This window comes from Argiope bruennichi, chromosome 9, assembly GCF_947563725.1.
Source record: "Argiope bruennichi chromosome 9, qqArgBrue1.1, whole genome shotgun sequence".
Taxonomy (NCBI): Eukaryota; Metazoa; Arthropoda; class Arachnida; order Araneae; family Araneidae; genus Argiope; species Argiope bruennichi.
The window spans coordinates 29,717,307-29,741,282 of record NC_079159.1 but is presented as its reverse complement, the minus strand read 5'-3'; the positions used below and the strand labels follow the sequence as shown (position 1 = coordinate 29,741,282).

The following is a 23,976-nucleotide window of genomic DNA, read 5'->3' as shown; positions in this document are numbered from 1 at the left end:
ATCACTTTGGCTTGTTAGATTGTTCTTCTGAAATTTCTTCACGTCTGTGGTTAAGTAGACATCTTAGAAATTTCAGCAGTAGAGCAGGAAAACACCACTGAAACATTTTCACTCATCAAATCAATTTGTATTCTTTATATAAGAAACATCTACTCTTCTGTAAAATGTGAGTTTTTCTCCTATATTATCTCATTTGAAAATTTTTATATATATTTTTCGATCATGTAAATAACTCTAAATATTAATTATTGTTTATTTTATTTCTTATCGGCTTCTTTCCTATTTAAAATATTAAAATTCGTAAAATAATTAGAGATGTAACAGTGAATATTTTGTGTTCGTATTGATTTTTGTGTTCGTCAGGAAATGTCATTCTGTGTTTAATTCCTGAGAGTTATTCTTTGATTCCTGAGAGTTAGAAAATGGATTTTTGATGTTAGATAGTAGATAATTAAAACCACTGAAATACATAATAGATTTAGAATGGCGCGATTGCATTTAAAATTATTTGCTGAAAGCTCTGGCGCCATAGACATTAACAATTGGATTAAAAATAGTTCGAAAGGCAATTTAATTGGCCTAGATTTACTACATTTGAAAGGTAGATTTTCTTGCATTAGTAACTTAATAAGAAAGTATCTTAAAAATTTTACAAAGTTTTTTATTTTTAAAAAATCATTTAAATTTCAACCCTTTTCTCGCCAATTTCAAGGGTAATCCTTTGAATACTAAAATAGCTAATCAAGGCTTTTCAAATCTAAAAAAATTGGATCAGAAATTTGATTCTCTCTGCTCCATCAGAAATAGTATTATTTATTCCTTTCGTCTGGTGAATATCAGAGAAGTAATATTTAGCTGCCATCTTTAACCCGTAACTGGAGACATTAATTTCCTCACGTGGCCAGAGCCATGGAGTCAAAGTGACTCCACTGTTATTTTTTATTTATTTATTTGTCTTTTGTAAAATACATTGGAATTTATTTTGGAGACGCAATACATTCTGAAAATCAAGTAGTTACCAAAAATATTAATATTAAAAATGCTAAATGTTATAATATTAAATGGTGGAAAGATGTGATTAGAAAAACCTAAACTATCTTTTAATGAGTATTTACTTCGTTTAGATAATGCGAAATGACATAATGTTAATAATTGTTAGAATTTAACAAAGAAAAGAAAGAATACAATATTTTAAAATATTATTTTAAGAATATTTCTTTCTTTCTTTATTTTTTTTTATTTGCATTATTCAAAATGGAAAGCAGTTTCAGAGACATGGAGTCTGTGATTCCATAAATAACAACAAAAGCTTTGAAAAAGAATAACTCGGTTATACGCAAGTGTTCATACTTAGACTTTTGCCAACATACTGCTGAAAGAACAACTTGAAGTGACTGAGGAGATGATTGTATTCAAGGACAAATTACCGCGTGATAATCAGAGCTGATGAACAACACGGAGGCATTTTGACTTTCTTTGACTTAACGAGGATTATATTTATTCAGGTTTTATATAAAAGTATGAATTAAAGACTTTTTAGCCCTTATATATGGAAGAATTTTGATTTTCCAGCATGTGTCGAAAGATTTTACGGCGCTGTATATGGCCAATAGTTCTCTTTCGTAGGTTGAAAATAATTGAGTGAATTTGTCACTTTGCTGATAGAAAATCAATCGACTACCGATTATGTCCATATTTTTGTATCAGTTAATCACCACTTTTTTAATAAAAAAAATGCGCACTATCTGTTATTTCATTAGGGTTCACTGTTATACGTTGGCGTTTAGAAGTTAATAAAATCACATTTAATAAAAAAACTGAAAATTGTTATGGTTGTTTAGAGGATTGTTTACGAACGTTTAAAAAATGCGCAGTATCTGTTAGTTTATCTGCATTGATGCGAAATAATAATCATGCGCATATTATATAAATAATAAATAAGCAAAGGGTTGTTAGGTTGCTGCCATTAGTTCCTCGAAAGAACTATCAACACGATCTGGGAGTTGATTATTGATTATTATTTATATTATTTATCGTATTAGTAACATAAATAAATATAATATTTTATAATATAAATATAAGAATCGATAATATAAATAATAAGTATTAAATAATAACGCGCATACAATGATAAATGATAAATGTACTCAAAATAAGATAAATAATAATCATTCGCATTTATTTTATAAAAAATAAGCAGTATCTGTTAATTTATTAAAGATTCATTGTTACACGTTAGGGTTTAGAAGTTAATAAAGTCACGTTTGATACAAAACTGAAAACTGCTAGGGTTGTTTAGAAGCTTATTAACGAACAATTTCAAATTTTTAAAAAAAAGAAAGAAAAGGAATATCGAAATCTGCTGATACTAGTAATAAATCGGAAATACACTAAATAGTTTAGAGAAATATCGCGAGAAAATAAATTATTAAACTGATTTCGCTAATTTTTATTTCATATGAAAGCTAGCTCTAGATACATCATCCCTCCGCTTCCAAGACAACCCTCCGTAGCCCTCCGTTTCCAAGAAAAATTGAGGGGGGAAAAACTGTGTGTTCTTGGCAGTGAAAAAAATTCTACAGGGCTCTCTAGATTATCCAATATACAGATTTCAATTGTTTTTATTTCATATGAAAGAACATGAGCTCTAGAAGCATCATCGGTGACCGAATCCTCTCCGTATATCAGAGAAATCGAGGAGAAAAAAACTACTGCACCGTGTTTTCTTTGCAATGAAAATATTCTACAGTGCTCGCCAATCCATTGTACCGATTTCGTACATTTTTGTTTTCATGATCTCTAGATACATTATCGTTGGTTTTTCCAAGAATCTTGATCTGTTACCTATAATTAATTACAACTTCCCGAAATTAATTGAAAGAAAATTGAAGAAATGTGTGCAAATTTTGAAGTTGCGGCCAATGCTTTAGGTACATTTTGCAATTTTTAAAAAAATTGAGATGAACGAATCAGATAACCCTTGATTAAATGTCTAGGAATCATAAAATTTCATATGAAATAAAAATTTTCGAAACCATTACTATAGATAATTTATTTAATTGTTGTGACGTACGAACACCGTTAATATATTTCATAGTTCTACGGAATCCGTTGTTTTCTTACTCAAAAGTTGGATAGTTAAAGAGCATAACAGCCAGTCACAATAATCACTATTTATACGGTTTAGTTATATGGTAACGTAGTGACTGGCTGCAATTTAAAAAAATATCTTAGATATTTAGATGCTGATCGGGTAGCTCATATAATTTGCTCTATTCATATTTATAATTTTTAGGTTTTATCATCTTATTTCCGTGTTCTTTGCAATCTTGCAAGTATTTGGAAACATAGTATATGCGTGTAACCACAGTGATGTCTCCTTCACCTTACTGGACGTTGCGACGGAAATGATTGCTAAAGCAAAGCTTAACATTCCAGTCTGTTAGCTGATTTATTTTATAATTGCTTATTTTTGTATTCATAAAGTATTTAGTCCTTAAAGCATTTTTCTTCTTGTTACTGGAAATATATTTTGTTTTATACGCACTTTTTCTTCGATTAATGGGTTACTAAATCATAAAAATAGATTTTTCCAGCAGGTTTTTCACTCATTTCCAGTACTTGAATGTATAAATTTTGTGAATTTATATTGGTTTTATTAACGGATTAATATATTAATATGCTCAAACGTAATCAACAATTTATCTATAAATTTAGTTAAGCTATTCAACTTATTATTGCAGATCCAACTGCATCTCTTATTTTAATTATAATATTTCTAGGACTTAAATATCAGTTAATCTTTCAAATCAACATTTCCACATTCAAAAGTTTCTCCTTTTTTGTACTTTATAAAAATACCTTTAAAAATGATTTTGTAAAATGTATTATAGTTTCATATTTTTCTTTTTTTATAAAATAAAAAAAATGGTAAAAAATTGTAATTCATGTCTTTAAGAATCATAATGTATTAAAATAATTTCAGGTACAACATCATCTTCAAATTTAATTTCCATATTTTCAAAATTTAATCATAAATTCAAATATTAATTTTAATTAAATTTTTATTCCATACGAAGCATGCCACTTGGTAATCAAATAAAAAAAGAAATTGATTTCCAGATTCCATATTTTTTATTATAATAAATTGTGAATTTAAACTAAAAAGCAGAAAATATTGAAAAAAAAAAAAAAAAAGAACGAAAAATATCACATTTTTCTTTTTACCAAAAAAATTACAAATTTCTATAATTTATGTTTTTTAATGCATTTAAATTATTTCAGGCCCAACTTCGTCTGCAAGAATAATAACCAAGCCAATAGACTGTGAAGAAGTTTTAAGCAATGGGCATTCCGAAACCGGTGTCTACACCGTCTGGCCTCGGAGTAGGGTGTCCGATGAGAAATCTTTTCAGGTGTATTGCGACATGGACACCAACGGAGGGGGATGGACTGTATGTCATGCATTGTTTTATTCGCGATTTTACTGTTTCATTGGCAATGTTATTTTAATTACACTCAGGCCGCGGTGGCTTCGTGGTAAGGTCTCCCTTTCAGAGCCGGAAGGTTTTAGATTCGAAACCTATTATCGAATATTTTATCGAAGAATCGTCGTGTAAGTAGGTCTGGTATACGTTAAATCCGTCGGGGCGAAACGTCCTCCTGCTGATGTGGTGTGGAAGTTTGGAGAGGAGGTTCTAGATCAGGTATCGTCCTCTTCACCTGACTACGATTCAAAATTACGAGGTTTGCCCAAAAATAGCCGTAGTGTTGCTTTAAAACGAAAGGTTAATATAACTAAACTAAATTAATTAACTCCTTGATGAAATTTGATTATCATATCCAATAAAAAAATGAATGAATAAATGAAGCCTTCGAACGAGTAAACTTAAACTATGTCCTTTAAAACATAATAAAGAATAAATTTTTCGAACCAGTCAAATCATGATTAATAATTTATGATTTAGTCCTGAAACAAAGCATTAGATTCAAAAAATGTTTATATTTAAATTTTGTTTAAGATCAAATTTAATTACTGTAAAATTTTCCCATTGCTTTTAAACATTGACTTGAGATTCTGCTCGTGATTTGATAAAATTTCATTAAAGTATTAATAGGTATATTAAAAATTTTATTATAAGTTGATAGATAATAAAATATTAATCTTTATGTATAATCTTTACTATCCTGAGTTTTTTCCTTTCAGTATGATAGATTTTACCTTGTACTTTTAAAAAAAGAAATGAGACCGCGGTGGCATGGCAGTAAGGCTTTAGCTGCGGAGCCTGAGGGCTTGAGGTTCGAGACCAGATTCCATTGAAGAATCGCCCTGTAAGCGGGTATGGTACACGTCAAAGCCGTCGGGGCCAAACGTCCTCCCGCTGGTGTGGTGCTGAAATATGGAGAGGGGACCTCCAGCTCAGGTGTCGTCCTCGTCCTCTGACCGCGGTTCGAAATTACATGATCCATCTTAAAATAGCCCTACTGTTGCTTTAAAACGAGACGTTAATATAACTTAACTAAACGAGAAAAGGAAATGGAAAATAATTGCAATGTCTATATTCATGTATTTTACGTATTTTACGATGTAATGGGAATTTAAATACAAATAAGATTTTTTAAGTCAATAAATTTTCAATTCAAATTTTCTTTGTATAAAAATGATTGAATCTTGGAGCAAAAACGTTACCCCATACATTAGGCCAAAATCATTGAAATTCTTATTTACTTATATATACATGGAATTAGGGCTGGGATAGCCTGGTTAGTTGGGCGTTGGATTCGCGTCCTTGTGGTTGCGAGTTCGAACCCCGCCGCCCGAAGATTCCCCGCGTGCTTGGTGACTGACGCGCGTATAAATCTCTCATGGTCACAAAGTTCTCCATGCCAAGAGTAATACCACTGGGGGTACTGGATCAGGGGTGATCGTTCTCTGATTCAGATTTAAATTACGATCTGGGGATGCGGGAATGAAGTCCGTCCCGTAAGAAGGGTTGTGACGTGTGTGTAGTTAAGTCGTACTCTTGACCCTAATTGGCTCTACGATACAAACAAGAGGCGCTCCCCATAGGCTTAAATCGGCTGTCTTCGAACAGCGGGCTTGTCCGTGGCAAGTGGCATAAGTAACGATAACATGCATGGAATTTAAAAAAAACGATTGCAAAAAAATTGCTTTCAAGGAATTTAAATGCATTTAAAATTAATTGGTATACTATTCCAAAAATACTAAGAGTAAAAGAAATGAAAAATAAATACAGATATGTAGCTTAGTTAGTTTTAATCCCGTTTTAAAACAGTACTAATGCTATTTTGAAGCGGAGCTCGTAATTTTGAACCGCGGTCAGATGACGATGATACCTGAGCTGGCATCCCCCCCCCTCTCCACACCACGCCAGCGGGTGGACGTTTGGCTCGGACGCATTTAGCATGCACGACGGTTCTTTGATGAAATCGGGTTCGAACCTGAAACCCTCCGATTTCGAGACCTTACCACCAGGCCCTACAGATATGTAACAAAAGTAAAGCCAGAAAAAAGTACATAAAAAAAAAGCAGAAACGATTATAAAATTCTTTTCAAAATAATGTATGCACCAGACACAAAAGAATATCAAAAAGGCACAAAAAAGTATAATAAAATGTAGCCAGTGTTAATAGTAGTTTCCACAAAGCTTTCTCGCATTCTACCTGATAAAGGTGTTATGCCCCCCCCCCTTATTAAGATTCTGGGCTTTGGAAAAGACTCTGAATGTCCGGAGTGCTCAGGATTTTACTTTATTACAATATTACTTTCTCTTTGTATGATTCTTATAAAAGAATATATGAAAACTTAAAAGATAAGATCAAAATAATCCATGCCTGTAATAGAAAGTGCATGGATGTATGCACGTATGTCTGCGGTATGCAGACAAATCTAACTTTCTTATAGACAAGAAATTTGGTTTATAGGGGATTGTAATAGTAGCTCAATGCATCTTGGAGCCCGAGAATCTAGACATTCTTTTATTCAATGCTTTATATTGTTTTCGATCATTTTTCGCCCTGTTTGTCCTTAATATGACTCCTAGTGAATTGTAGAAAAGAATTTGCATAGTTGAAAAGAACCAACAATGAAGATTTACAAGTTTTGTTACGCTTCTGACATAATTTACTGAATTTTGAAATATATATATATATATATTAGTCACTTTTTACGAAAATTTTTAAAAAACAAACCAAAAATTCCCGTATATGACATTATAATTCAGTTTACTTTTCAAATTTTTTGAAGTTATTATACCAGGATATTCCTTAATTTAGAACAATAAAAAGCTAAATTTCTTCTCAATTGATTTTAATTAATTATTTTCCGGTTGAAATCAAAGCGTTTTTTCGCTGATTCGCTCAATTGTGAATACGTTTAGACTGTTTATATGTTTGAAACGGCGGGAAGTCTGTAACAATGGTTTCTTTTTAGTTAGATAGTTGGAGAAAAATGAATTTGTTGTGCAGTTTCTATTATAAGGAATTTAAAATCAACACGGAAGAAAATGTGATTTCAAATGATTTTCATCTTAATTGTTGTCGCTCCAAGTATAGAAAGTATCAAACATATACAGGGTGATTCAAAACTTTGTTCAAATTTCGTGGGAAAGTAGGGAATACGCCAATAAACCGATTTCACTTAGGAAAGTATGTCCGCAAACATGAATTGCATGGACAAGTAAAGTGAACACAAAGAAATAGCAAATTTAAGTGGTAACGAATGTGATTTTTATTCCAACAAGATAAAAAGTAAGTAATCAAAATTGCCACCATTTACTAACAACAGGATTCACAGCGCATTTGCATTCTTCTTGCAATATCCGCGACACTGCAGATTGAGAGACCCCAAACTGCTTGAAAAATTTCTCGTGTACTGGTATTCGGGTTATCTTCGATGGACAGTAGGACAGTCGTCTTCTCCCTGTATGTTACTGTGCAATGAACCACTTTCGCATAATTTGCGGAGTTGTCGGGTGAGCTAAACTGGTTAGGTACAAACAGCGCTCTCTACATATACATGCGTACATTTGTGGACATATTTTCCTATGTGAAATCGATTTCCTGAATTTTGAATCACCCTGTATATCTAGAAGTTTCAAATGAATTATTTCTGATGATGTAAACTATCTTGATTTTTATATGCCATGAAATTATATATTTAACCTTTCAAGTTTTTTTCTCTTTCTCTTTTCTCTTTGGATTTTTGTTATTTGTAGATCACAATCATATTCTTCTGAAATAAAATTAATTATATTTCTTAAAATTAATTAAAACCAAATATAAAAAAATGCATGGCAATAAAATTTGTATTATTGAAAAGATACTTGTTTAAATTAATTAAGATGATTTTGGTGTTTTAATTATTTATTATCAAAATCACAAAAAACAATTAAAATCAAAATTATTTTTGCATCAAGTTTACAGTTTTGTTTTATGTTTTTATTTTCCGCTTTGACTTCATTAACTTTCATCACCTCAAGGACAAAGTCTGACAGTATCTGCTGTTATGAAAATAATCTAACACACCTATTAGAAACAACTGATAGTTCTGAATAAATTTGTTATTAAATGAGTAAAAAAAATATGACTTTCTACCTGTATATGGCAAGTAATATTCATTTTGGTCCGGAATAAGAAATTTAATGATGTTTCTTTTTTTTTTTTTCAAAGCTTTTTTACTCTATTAAAATCTTTTATTTTCATAAAAAGCACATATATTGTTGCCCTGCTTTTTAAGGTGTGGTTTTGCTTTATGAGGATAGCATAAAGGTGCCGAAGATATATTTTAATGACATATCTTGGTCAAAAAAGAAACGCTAGATATTTTTAAGTTTTAAATTACTGCATAATAGATAAAAATATTTTTTAAACTTTTTTTTAACTTGCCTCTACCATTTTTTAAATTAAAAATTAAGTATCTAAGAATCGTCTGCAGATATTCAAGTTAGTGAAATCTGATTTAAAATGTTTTTCAAACAAGGGTGATAAATTTAAGTACTATAAAAAAACTACTGGATTTATAATAGGATTATTTTATTACCATATGTTATATTCATAAGATATCTTCTTTATGTTATTGGTTTTTTTTTTGCATTATAAATCCAAAAATGTGTTGCTGAATATATGACTTTTTAATGTGTTTTTTATATTAAAATTGAAAGTCATTTCATCAACACATGTACTGATTTTTCATAGGTAATTCAACGAAGAGGAGATTTCGGTAGAGCCCGAGATTATTTCTTCAAAGACTGGGAAAGTTACAAGAAAGGCTTCGGTGATATTGAAAAAGATTTTTGGTTTGGTAAGATGTTTCAAGAAATATCTGCATCTGAAGGAAAGCAATTAACAGATTTTTCAAGATAATTTTATTTTATTCCGGAATATTGCTGGTGTGATATAAAGCTATGTTATTTTTTTTAACCGAAAAGTTTGAAATGACACGTCTTTGTCTTGATTTCACGTAATTCCTATATAGTTTTCTGGATGTAATGTCTCAACCTTTCAATTTTTACTACTTTTATCTACTTTTGGTTTGGTAAGATGATTTAAGAAATATCTGCATCTGAAGGAAAGCAATTAACAGATTTTTCAAGATAATTTTATTTTATTCCGGAATAATGCTTGTCTTCTAGAAAGCTGTATTATTTTTTTTAAATAGAAAAGTTTGAAATGCCACGCCTTTGTCTTGATATCACGTAATTCCTTTATAGCTTTATGCATGAAATGTTTCAAATTAAATTTTTACTGCTTTTTATCTACTTTTGATTTGGTAAGGCATTTTAAGAAATATCTGCATCTAAAGGAAAGCAATTTAACACATTTTTCAAGACAGCACAGAATCTATTCATATATAATATTTCCTCGCCTTTGAAGCATATTAACTGTTATTTTCAATCATATTACTTCTAATATAATGATTAAATTAATCAATTTATTGTTTTTTCAGGGAACGATAACATATTTGCCTTGACCAGTCAACGTTTGTACTCAATTCGATTTGATTTGAAAGTTGTTGATGGAGAAGCGAAGTATGCTCTGTACGATACTTTCTGGATCGACGATGAAGATCACAATTATACGCTGCATATCAAAAATTATTCAGGCAACGCAGGTTCGAAAAGCCCATTTTAAAATATCGTGAATTCTATTCTTCTGATGAATTTGAAAAAGAATTTCATAATGTTAACAAACATTAGAATGGTCATTTTATGTACTTGTACATGTTGTTATGTACATTTTATGTATACTAATAACATTTTAAATTTTTATATACATTCTGAGCGCTAAAAAATATTTGGAAATTGAATTTTTAAAGTTAGTTCTAATAGTTTAACGGTTCCGCTACTTTGTCTATATAACTGAATTTAAATTAATTTAATAAACTATATCAGAAGAAACATTTTTTTTCTTCTGTATCCAAGTAACAACAAAAGTCAGAATATTCATTAATTATTATACCACATCCCTCTATATAAGTCCGCATGCGTATGTGCATTCTCTATAAAAGTCCACAGATATTTTTCCAATCTTAATGAAACTGATCTTCTTAATTAAGGAATTTGCAAATCAGCTTTTTTATTTATTTAGGTTCCAGATGGCAGCACTCGACTGGAACCAAAATTTGATTGATTTAATCACAGTAGTTGATAATAAAGTTATGAAAAAATTAAAACAGTATAACACCCATTTTGATGTGTATAGTTGTTTAAACTTTTTTTTTTCAGTTTAAGCTAACTGATTAAAGAAACTATCAATCCAAAAATGATCAATATGAAAATTTATCTATATAATATTTCCTGAATCTATATAATAAAATATACATTGTATTTAGAGAGCACTAATGCTGCTACAACTAAAACACAAATAAATTCAACCAAATTAGAAGAATTATTAGAATTAAATATTAAGTATACAGCCAAAGAATCAAAAAGAAAGATATAATGAATCCGGCCTGAAGAGTTTCTCAAGGGTCACCCTCAGGCAAGGATTCAAACCAGGGATTTTTTCTGTGAGGGGTCTGACTTTCGTCCAACAAACTGACCCCTCGTGACCCGAAAATCCCAGGAAATTGAGGTTTTGGAGATAAAATTAGTATCACAAAATTAAAGATAATTATACAAAAACAAGCACCATTACATCCTCCGAGGAGCACCCAAAAACAGAAACAGATGCTGATTGAGGAATAGGCACTCTTACCTCAAGAACTGTTGAACAATTTTGTACTCAGTATGGAAAGACGGTGTAAAACAAACATTACAGAAAGGGGAGGGCATATCCCATACTAAGGTACATCTGCTTGTTGTTCTTTCTCTTGAACAGACAATCATATCTATATAGCAAAAAAAAACCCCACATGTTGCTTAAGTTTTGCACACCAGTGTATATACAAATATATCAATCTATTATATCAAAAAATTATGTAAACATTGCGTTTTCTTTGATATTGATAAATAGCGAGTCACCTGACCATAATATTTGAGATCTGTTTTGCCAATATTGTTTGAAATATTTAATGAAAATTTTTATTACGTAATCTCTCTCTTAATTTTTATTACGTAATCAATCTCTTAAATATCTAAGCAACATCGTGTTAGCCCTGCATTATTCTATAAATAGTAATGGGGCTTCTAGGAATATCAGATGAAGAAAAATGAGAATCTGGCAATTTGTGAAGAACAGTTGCTAAATTGGCAGCAAAATGAGAAAAATTTATTCAATATTTAGATATTGTAGATATTAACAAAGAATGTTCTCATGTCCACGTAGCACCGCCTGATGCTCAAAATTATACAATATTTTGTGACATTATATGATATTAATCAATATTTCACAATATTATACAATATTGAGAATATTGATCATACAATATTGTACAATATTTTTGTGCTACTAGTGTGGTGGGACTTTGAATATTGAATCGAAAGTAAGCCGAACGAATAATGTATGTTCTCATCATGGAAAGATTAAGCTTCTAGCATTGAACGAATGTCCAGTGGAGTTTAAAAACAATGCGTACAATATCCGACAACATCAAGATTGGCAAGCGAAGACGAGCAGGAGGCGCAGTTCCGATGCAAGAATATATAAATATTTCATTCTCAGGACACGGGGAAGAAAACGAATTAAATAACTATTCCTATAAAGTAGTTTTCAGGATACATTGCATTGGATAAAAGTATTTTAGTTAGATCTAGTTTCTTTAAAAGAAAAATTAACATTTGAAAAAAAAAATTCATGAATTTTTCTCAATCTTCGTATTATTTTCTGAATGGTTACTGATTTACTGCATTTTAGAATCTTAATCACACTTTGCAGGAGATTCGATTGTCGCGCACCACGACAACGCGAAATTTTCTACTAAAGATGTAGATAACGACAACTATAAAAACGGGAACTGTGCGTTGACGCGCAAAGGTGCCTGGTGGTATAACAACTGTCATCATTCAAATCTGAATGGCCTATATTGGAAGGGATACCATGAAAGTGTTGCCGATGGTGTCAACTGGTACAGCTGTAAGAATATGAACGAGTCGCTTGAGTTTACTGAAATGAAGATACGTCCAAGTAATTTTATCAAAAAATGATATAACTGTGAATACGCCTCCAAATCTCTGACACCTACTTTTAAATCTCTTATTAGCTTGACACTTATTTTTCTAATTAAACTTGAAATCAGTCTTAATAATTAGGACTGTTTTGATAATTGATTACGAGTGATGTATTTTCCTTAGTTTTTAATAAAATTTTCTGATTAATGGAGCGTTGATGTTAGTTACTTTATGTGATCTCTTGTCCAAACTCTAACAAAGAATTTTAAAAATAGTCTCAATGATGTATAAAAAATCAGGTATTCTCTGATTTTTTTTATTAATTTTTTGTTTGGTATAGGGCACCTAGTGTAGATTGATACTTGCGAACACTAATATATTTCTAAAATTGTGATTGGATTGCTTCAACATCAAATAGAGAGATTTCTATTTTCAATGCCTATATGTGAAGTTATACCTACATCCCTTCAGACATATGGCGTGGTAATTCTTAGACCATATTTTTAAGTCATGCTTAATCCGAAGTAATTTAAGAATAAACTCTTACCATCTCATCTAAGTGATTTTTAATCTGAGTTGGAATTATATATCTCTAATGTTTTGAGCGATTCCGATTGGTCCAAGGGATTTATTCCAAAGGCTGGAAGAAAAATCGTTTCCTTGAAGTTTTCTCACATTCTCTCGAATAAATGTACTTGTACAACTATTAAACGCATAACACAGGCAAATAATATTTATGAAAATATTTATTATAATGCCATCTTTGGCGATTAATTGCTGATATGTGATAACAACAAAAAAATACGTTTTACGAGACACGCGTTTTTCGGATTCAAGGAGGTATGAAACGTGAAGATTCGTCCAAATCTCAAGTTCGAATTAGAATACTTTCCCAAAATAGTGTTTGCATACTTCGCTTACAAGCAAGCAAAAGTTTATTTTCCTTAACAATTTTTAAGTTTTGAAGTAATTTCCTATCGGTTTTGCATGACAACTTGTTTTAAGTAAAACGACTAAATGTGATTTATTAACATATAATTTCTACAAGTATCAATGTATTATAAATCCAGTATGATTTATAGTACATTGATATTCGTATAATTTATAATGCAATGATTTTTTTTTTTTTTACTTTCTCGTGTTCATAGTATATGAGAAAATAAAAAGGTTAATAACGATAATTACCGATTATCTAATATCTGGACAGAGTTTAATGGAATTCGGCGTATTACATAAAATTAAGTATCGTACGATAGTTATCCTCTTATTGCAGGATCGTAATGCCCTACTACAAGAAATCAATAGATTAACCTGTTGCAAAGTATTAGTGCTCAGTTTGAAGCATTCGCCTAATATTTGCTTGTATAAGGTGTAATGCTGAAGTTTTGAATTAAAAATATTATAGCCATGGTTCAGATATTTTTGCATGATGATTCAACACAATTTGTAGAAAAACAGTTTTTCTATGTTTGCAATCACATGATATCTTTTCATAAAATTAGTAAGGGTGGATTGGAGACAAAATTTCAGAGGAGAATTGTCATCTACCTCTGAAACGTCCATTCTATAGCCCATTTCTTCATCTTTTTTATATATAGAAATAGGCTTCAATTCTGTAAAGTTTTCATAGATAATTCTACCCTAAGCGTGTATTGAAAACATAAGAACAGATTGGATAGGCAATGTAATTTTCCATGCCCCAAAAATTTTACTATTCATCATTAAAATGTCGATCGATCCAGGGTACAAAGTTGTAGACCCGACTGCTGCTCTGTCCAGTGCAAGAATTATCGATGCCAAAATTATAATCTTTAATACCGTGGCAATATGCGTCGTCGGAGAAGATGGTGATATTATGTAATCATTATCACATTATTCTACAGAATTATATTATTCTACACTATCTAGATGGAAAAAAACCTTTAATCCCAACAATAGTTTTAAGGGGACAGTGGATTTTGAAATAAACAAAAATGGACAGAAACATGAATGTTTATTTTTATCATTTCCTCGCCCAAATGTAAGTTTGCATTCAACTAAATTAGTGTTATAAGGTATATTTTTCAATAAAACGAAATTTAAAGGCCTAGAGAAAAAAAAAAGCACGTTTTAATTATTTTCCTCAAAATGATTCTGCAATTGGATTTAAACATCTTTGACATGCTCCAGATGTCTTAATTTTTTAACTTAATTAAATAAAATTGATAATTGGGATTTCAATTCTATTTGATGAAGAACAGACGAATAGATAGAATAGATTTTTTTAGATATTTAAAAGTCAATTTTAGTTTCGAAAGACATAAAATTCTTATGAAAATTCAATAAGTGTGAAAAACAATATTTCTAAAAAATTAGCATTTAATAGGAATTACAAAATTATACACAATTTCATTTTTTTGGGTTATAAGAAAAAAATAATAAAAAGAAAATTAAAAATTAAATCATCTGAAATATTTTGAAATTTTCAAAAATATACACCTTTTAATTAAAAATAATAATAATTAGTTTTAAAAAGTTTATTAAAAAGAAGTTTGACGTATTTGTATTTTAATATATAGAGATAAAAATTTAATCTATATAAGAATAATTCTCAAAAATGTCTAATAGAGTTCGCCATCCCCTTAAATAAAAAGAATTATATTGAGCTGCAGTGTAAACGTTATTTCAGTCTTCTTCCCCGTTTTTGATGGTTACATGTTCTAAATTTTGCATTATTAAAGCATTTTTCTTTTATTAATGTTTAGAAAGTTTTGATTTTAAACTATCTTTTTTCTTTTCCACAAAGAAATGTACAGAATTGTTTTAAAGTGAAATTAAAGAACACATAGCCTTTTAAGAGCATGACTGATAAAACCAAACATAGAATAATACAGTATATCAAATATTTCATTAAATAGGAAATTATAATTTTTACATTTCAAAATTCATAGTTGGATTAAATATCCATCTAACGTAATTAAATAAAAAATATTAGATAGAATTTCATATTTTACTAGTATTTTATGTAATATATCTTATTAGAGGAAAGCTGTGCTAGATATAGATATTAATCTAATATAATAATGTATAGACTAATTAATTAACTATATTTACAAAAAATCATGTTATAACTTTTACAAGTAAGGTGTGATCGTTTTACAGTTTAATTTTTCCGAATTTTTATGGGGGAAGATTAAGAATTCAAGCTTCCCTTTCAGAGGGGTAAATTTCTCGGTTCTCATATCCTGAAGATCAAAGGAATATCTGATCAAAATTTTGGAAAAAAACTATAAACTGTAAAAACTGTAAAAATACTTGTTTTTATTTTGCTCCTAACAACAAATTATTGGATCCGTTTTGAAAGTAATCATAGCGAACATGATATTTTCTAGAAGTAGGAACATGTTACAAGAGAAAAGGTATAATGTATCAAAAAGAAAATAGTAAATTTATTGTTGGTCTTGCACTTTAGTATTCCGTGTTTTCGAAATATTATCTGAATTCTAAAACAATTTTAAAGTCTCTTACAACCATTTAATCTTAGACTTTGATTCTTAAAAAATATCCTAAAATCAACGAAAGATTTGAATTTGCCACGAGTAGTGCAGTAAAGTGTTGGAAACCCTATTAAAAAATCATTCGGCAGCTGATAGTTTCAATTCTGTTCAAATTCATTCCCATAAATTTACATTTCAAAATAAACGTTTATCGAATAAAGTCATAAGAAAGCTTTTTTCAAGCTCATGAAACATTTGCGTGGAGTAATAAAGTTTTGATTACAAATGACGCAGAAACAAGGAGAAAGGAATTATCTGCGCTGCGGCTATCACACAACAATAGAACAACAAATTTCCTGATCAGTCTCTGATCTCAACAGCACTTTTACATGCGAAGAACTATCAATCTTCTTTTTCCAGATTTGTACAGACAGGCATTGATTATGTCTTATTCACAGATATCTTACAAGTTTCACAAGTTCGTATTAATATTATTAATAAACGCGCTTGATTAGTTGCATTAATCCAACAAAAATTGTTGTTCTCTCAAAACAAGATTAAATTCTTAGAACTGATTTGTATCCCAGGCTCAGGTAACACATCCTGTTGCACAATATTATGCGATATTATATGATATAAAACAATATTCCACAATATTAAACAATATTGCGAATATTGATCAATGCGATACAATATTATACAATTTTTGTGTGCTACTAGGAGATCATGATAGTATCTCTAAAAACGAACAAACGAATTGTTTAACTCGAAAACGCCAAACTGCTGAAACTTGAAAAGGATATCTATCGAAGGTGCAAAAAAAAAAAAAAAAAAAAACGAAAGGCTGGGCCGTTTTATAATGAAGAACGTTTTTTTACATGATTGGAATTTACAGGGTTCTGAGAGTGGGAAATCAGACGGTTTCTTATTGGCGGAGTTTAGTGATGACGCGAGCGTTGCCAGGATGACGCTCCGGACACCACATATATGTCTAAGTTTAATAATTAAGATAAAAAAAACTGTTCCATTTTTTTAAACAACTTCTATGTTTTGTAAGTTTTATCAAATCCACACAATCTGTTTCCTATCGCGAAGTCTCTAAAATAATTCTGTAGTCGGCAACAGTTTTTTTACACTATGTAATTAAAAAAAAAGATGCAAAATAATTGTTCCATTTTGACTGAAAATGTTAATTTATTTTCATAATTTTTTTCAGCAAAACTTAAGTTACTATGAAACTTTATGAGGCTTTATTTATGTTAAATATCATATATTATATTCATAGTTATTATTATTCCATATAGCAGATAAAGGGGTGAAAATACCAATTCTTGATAAAAATCTGATTTTTTTTTATCAAAACCGATTATTTAATATTATAATTTCGTAATTAATTTTTTAATTACATAGAAGGTGAAAAAAATTAACTAGCACAGTAACCATAGACATCAAAATTAAACAACAAAGCTCTTAAACACTGTGTCATGGTAATAGTCATAGTATTGTTCAAACGTGTATATATATATATATATATATATATATATATGTATGTATGTATGTATAAATCTGATTTTTTCAGGCCCTATTCAAATCTTATTCATGGCATACACTGAAAATGAATCGAACCGATGATCAAATGAGAATACATGCCCCCCCCCCTCATTAGATATCAGATTATGTACACAGTTGCGTTTACCTAATATCAGTGAACATATAAAACGACATTCATTGCGCAAATGTTATTTGCATAAATCAGTTTTCATGAATCCGTTTTTTAGCATTGAGAAATTGTCCGAGAGTCTCAAATAATAGCTAATTTTTTTTTAAAAATAATCTTTGAATATATATGTGGATATCTCTATTACAAAAGCGATAAAAAATACAATGTTAATGGAACATTTTGGTGAATTTGTTTTTTAAGTAATGGACAATTTTTTATTCATTTTCTCATTCTATATTGAGAAACAGAAATGACCCACTCGTCATTAAATTCTTTTCATTGAATGTATTAGTGATTGTCGCGTAGGAAACATTTAGGGAGAAAAATAATACAGATACTTCACTTCTTACAATTCTTATGATAGATTTTAAATTTTTTTAGTCTAAAAAAAGCAAAATCATGTAATTTAGTTATCGTATAATTAAAATTCATAAAGAATGCTATAATATATCATTATTGATTTGCGGAACTTATCATTTATTGAAGTAATTTCCCTTAGGAACAACATGAACAAAAGCAATTAATCTTTTGTTATGCAAATGAGCATGAATAAAGCAAGAACGTTTCCATTCAATCAGTTATTTATTCGACGGAGCTCAATACGATTCGAAATATTCAGAGTAATAACAGAAACTTCCAGATTTTATCAAAGTTGAGCTCTTTATGTACTACATCACCAATTCCGTTGTACATACATATAAACAAGAGGATTAAAAGAAAAATGAACCGGAATGAAAATGGCTCGCGGTTAAATGTTCCATACTTCAAAGGCCATGGATTTCTGTTACATTTTCTTCAATTTTCAGGTATAAATGTTATGGAACATAAAATAAAACCAGCCGAAAAAAGATCATTAATGAAATCAATCTTAAAATTCCCTGCTATTTTTATGCATTTGATGCAAATATTCATTATAATATCGGCGGTAATTACAATTATACGATCTCCTTTTTATACTGTCATTGTTGTATCTTTTACGGTAGCAAACATGCTTTCCATAGTTCTTTGGCATGTTATGTACAGAAAAAAGCGAAAGTTTAGAAATTTGCTAACCAAGTGTCATAAAATTACCGGTAGACTCCATAGAAATAGGAAAAATCTCACTACAGCAATAAATATATATTTGGGCTTAATCGTTTTTATCATATTTCTGTCAACAATACTTTGTGCAATGAATTTACAAAAATCAGTCTACGAACAAACTGCCTCTTATACTCTTTATATTGAAATCGAAGCTGACAGTAAAATAGTCTTTTTTGTCAGAATTATCGCAGTTTCTTTGACATTTTCTTGCATGTACGCGTTTCCATCAGTAATGTCAGTTGTATGTGGGACGATCTACTATCGCTTTCATGAATTGTTATCCTATTTCAATGACATTATCAAGAATTATAGCACGAGACCTCCTTCCTACGATACATTGTCAAAACTCATGGAAAATTATGATCTACTTTATGATTTATTGTTCTCAATTGAAGATGTCTTTTCACCAATTGCCTTCCTTCTACTTTGTTCGCAGATTTTATGTATGTACATTGCTCTTTCGAGTTTTGTTCTGTTTGATTCCACACATGCTCCAGACAGCATCAAGTGGCAGTCCTTTCCGGGTATGACACTAATTCCAGCTACGTTGATAGGCATTAACCTATGCGCATCATCAGTGTTATCTCAAAAGCAATACATCAGATCAAGCTTGCAAACGATGCACAATATCTTAATCAAAGACTTTGAAAAGAATTGGAAGTCCTTGCTCCTACTGAAAGCAATGAAAGAAACGACTTTTCCTCCTGTAACGGCTGGCGGTGTACTGCAAATGAAAGTCGGGCTTACTCTTTCTGTTTTCGGGACTTTACTCACATATGGATTGCTTTTTATAAATACCAGAACAGGATAGTGATGTTTAAAAACAATTACTATGCTTTAAAAGTACTCGGAATGGTGATATAAAACTACAGCAACCAATTTATAGATCAAAAAGTATTGTTTCATTTTCAAAGTAATCTCTTCTTTGTGTAATGCAGTTTTCCCAACATTTTTCGAATCACTAAAACACGGATTAACTCTTCATATCCCGATGGTACTTGTAAGTACCGATATCTTTGTTTTTCTATTCTTTCTGATTGTATTCAAAAGAGCACGAAGACCGTAACACCGACAGCAGGGAACAGGTATGAGCTAAAGGCAGAAATTAAATTTTTAATGATTAATGATTACATTAATAAAATAATTTTAGTTAATTTAATTAGTATAATTCTTAATTGCTGTTATTTTGCTCCAATACTTATTTAATGGTGTAGAAATAAAACTCATAAATTAACTGTAAAAGTCATTTTTTGAAACTCCTTATGTCCGTTGCGAACATTCTTTTTTGAAATCAATGGAGTAACCAATAATACCACCAAAGCATTGATAACGAAGAGGCAGTTTCATCCATGGGAATTAGAAAAAGTCACACGGTGTCATAGCAATCGAATGTGGAGTATGTGTATTCGCATTTGTTGAAAGTTTAGTTAAAAATTCAAGAATTATGACTGCACTGTGAGAAAGCCCATTCTGGTGATGCCAAACCCATGATTTTTTTTTCTCTACATTTCAGCCCGTTTTCGACAAACTAGCTCACTGTAACAACGCAAAACAAAAACAATCTTTGTTTACTGTATGTCAAATTACATGAATTCGTAATGCGCAACCCTAAGACAAAGACAAAACACAAGATTCAGTCATCTTTTCGATTTTGATCTTTGAGCGACTTGGACGAGGTGTTTTCACTCTTGCTTTATTTTACAAGCTCAATTCACTTGATTATTGAACTTTTTCTTCTCAAATGCATGCATATAATTTTCATCACTAATAATAATATGGTTTAGTAAGAAATCTTTTTTAAATAGTAGCTCTCGGACTATTTGAACACTTTATTCTTTTTGGATCAAATTCAAAGTTATTCGAAAACTTTGAGAAGTGACGCATGGCAACCTTAAACAATATTTAAAATTATTTGTGAGATTTCAAATGATATAGAAGTTTGTTGAAAAATGTCTTTTATGGCTTACCGATGATCGCCAAACATAATTTTTTTTTGATTTATCGATATATTGATTATTTATCGAAGTAGATAATCTTGAGGCAGACCATTTACGAAGAATTTTATCTATCATTAATACCGCTGTTTATGCCATTTTTTATACTTTTATTAAGAGTATAAAAAAAAATTTTTTAACTCTAAATGTGAGCATACTTTTTACTAAAAAGTCATCTTTAAAATTAGTGTAAAGTTTGAAAATTTGTTGCTTAAAAGAAACGTGAAATGTGTTGACAACATTCGCCTAATGAATCGATTTTCTGTATTTTAATTTGCTTCTTTTTTTTATGCATATCTTTGATATTCACGTAGATTAGAAAATGAAGACAATCAAAAGGATTCACGTGAACTTGAGGGATCATCACCTGAAAAATATCAGAAAATGATATACGGCAAGATCAGGAACATTATAACATGTTGAAGTAAAGTGTGTTGGGTTTTTGATATTCAATAAAATTATATGATTGTTTGTATTCCACTCTTAAACTCGATTCACAGATGCAGAAGTCGTTTTCAATTCTAGTACTGGCTGCTTGATATTGAAATAACCAAGGAATAAAAAAAGGTCAGCATAATAAGGAAGCAAGTTTGTTAAACCATTCCTCAGAAAAGAAAAAAAACTCTTTGAAAAGAGATGTTAAGTATAGTTAAGAAGAATTTTTGAAGAAATTCTTAACTCTTATCGCTTCACTATCTGTTGCCAGTAAATATCTTAAATCAATAATATGACATGATATCTTAGAATTAATTGCAATAAAGAATCCATCCCCTTTACCAAGTGTGATAGACTTATATTTTTGAAAGAAATTTTTATTAGGTAAATGAAATGAACCAGGCTATCTTAAGAAAATTTCTTGAAAAACGAGAAAGTCTTTAATGAAGATTTTTTTTTAACCAAAGCAGTTTAGATTTGAGGCTAGGCACATTCCATTGACTTACGGAGAAAACTCATAAACGGAAGAAAAGTAAAAAATGCATAAAGACCAGAAAAAAACCCGCCTCTAACAAAGAAAAAGAAAAGAAAAGAATTCGCACTTGAAAGATCCATTTCTCCTGATATGTCCAAAACATTAGAAGCTGAAAAGTATTTTTCTTTAAAAGCAAATCTAAAATTCTGGTATCAAATACTTAAGGAATGGCAGTAGTTTTGGAATTCTAAGATTTTTTCCCCCTTTCTTTCATGATGTTGGCCTTTTCCAAATTGAGAAGTATTTTGAATCAACAACGAAAATATCAGAAAAATACTTTTAATAAAGTTTTTGAACATAGAGTTGAAAAACTTAATTTGATCTGAAATTGCAGTTGGGCCAACCTACGTATTTCATTAATATAGTCCTTTGACATATTGGAAAATTATTTTTATACGAGTTTTTCCACTAGTCGTTCAGTTTGCTCTTTAAAACTTTAATCTATCTTGACTTTGAAATAGAAGGTTGAAGAAAGCGCTCAGCTTCAAATGTTGCCCTGTTGTCATGCCATGCCATGCCATGCCATGATGTTTAAACCTTTAGTCGTAAATATTTCTTCCTGTTCAATCTTCTCAGAAAGTTAGTGTCTGTCGCTTTATGCTCGTCTAAGCAATTAATGCATTTAAATGTAGACTTGTTACAAAAGTTATCTTTTCCTGAAAATCTTTCACCACATTTTTCACTTGCTGCATCTTTCCCACATTTCTGTCTTGGAAGAGAAGAACACCTTAAGCACTGCTTCGGATTATCGATAAAAAATTTATTCTTCGTGTTGTTAGCCGTACCTTAATTTATTCCGGAACAATGGCACCAACAATTGTGACTGACACAGATTCTGAAGGATTATTTGGGTTTCTCTTAGGTTAAAAACAACTTCCCTACAAGCATAAAATACCCAACAACATTGTTACTATATCTTCACGATATTGTCCACATTCAAAATATCGAATAACATTGCGATTAAATCATAAAATAATCTGTGATAATAGGGTTAATATTTTAATTTTAATATATTAATATTAGATTTTAATATTTTCTGTTTCTAATTCTTCTCTCGGATCGAAGATTTCAGTATTGCTCAATGTTATGCAACAAAGACCTGAAAGTAATGTGCTCGGTTTGTATTTTAGATCTAATTGGCATACCCCTAATTGCTTGAATGCATACTTTAGCCATACTTTACGAATATTACGATTTCGAGTTTAAAGAAATAAATTTCCTTCCATTGTAATGAAAACCAAAGTAAACTTATTTGTGTTTGCTTCTGATACTTTTTCGATTATATCAATATTGGTATGGAAAATCATCTTATGTTCATTCACGATTCTTTCAACGAAGGGAAGTTCTTCCGCTTTAACATTATTAGATTGTTTGTACTGCTTAGTGATACACATTTAGCAAAGCGTGCATCAGTATGCGTTACTGCGCATACTGCAAGGTTTACCAGAAAGCCGTGTTTAGATTAGCAGTAGGTTTGGTCAGTACTGAAAAGTAAAAACAAATTGGCGACATCCTGACCATCCACAGTATTAGAAGTACCCCTTCTCACTAATTAGAGAACAATATTGTTTCTAACAATTAGAATCAATGTCCACATTCACATACAAAAGCAGTGACTACGTTTTTCTCTGTTCTCAATAAGAAACGATTCAACTGAAACTTGAAAAGTGTTGTGCTACAATTCAACATATAAATGACAATATTTATCTCGAGCTGCCTATGTCTCTCGAACGTTTCTACTTCCGAAATGTATAGTTACGATGGATTCTCCCATCCCATAGGGAGAAAGGTGACGACTGAGGCATAACTAAACCCCACATGCAAATAAGCTTTTCCTGGGCGCTGCTCTCCCTGGAACATTTCTGTCTCAGAAAAGTTGCTAAAGATTAGTCCATCCCATTGGGATAAGGATAAAGACACTAGTGTCAAACTTACAGATACTCATTTTTCACGTTCTTCTTGATCCAGTATATAAGATACTACTTTTAAATCGAAAGGTTCTGAGTTCGATTGTCAAGGTAAATAAAAACCAGGAATTTATCGTGTTAAAAATAAACAAAAGACATGCTTAAAAAAATTTTTAAGGTTCAAATTAAAAAGGTATCAAATAAAAAAATTTTTCTTCTGAAAAATGGCAACATGTTTTGTTTTTGTATCTGTGGCG

At 30.4% G+C, this 23,976-nt stretch overlaps 1 protein-coding gene across 1 annotated transcript; it reads left to right on the top strand.

The window, feature by feature from the left end:
* Positions 1-12,780, top strand: LOC129984760 (techylectin-like protein). Its single transcript, XM_056094712.1, has 6 exons — positions 1-166; positions 3,296-3,441; positions 4,285-4,454; positions 9,217-9,322; positions 9,968-10,132; positions 12,337-12,780. Coding segments are annotated over exons 1-6 (858 nt in total). The 5' UTR covers positions 1-164; the 3' UTR covers positions 12,606-12,780.
* The last annotated feature ends 11,196 nt before the right edge of the window (positions 12,781-23,976 follow it).

Excerpts from the sequence above, each read along its gene's own strand:
- LOC129984760 (XM_056094712.1), top strand. Across the intron at positions 3,442-4,284 it reads AAAGCTTAACATTCCAGTCT|GCCCAACTTCGTCTGCAAGA; the intron begins GTTAGCTGATTT and ends AAATTATTTCAG. Across the intron at positions 4,455-9,216 it reads CCAACGGAGGGGGATGGACT|GTAATTCAACGAAGAGGAGA; the intron begins GTATGTCATGCA and ends GATTTTTCATAG.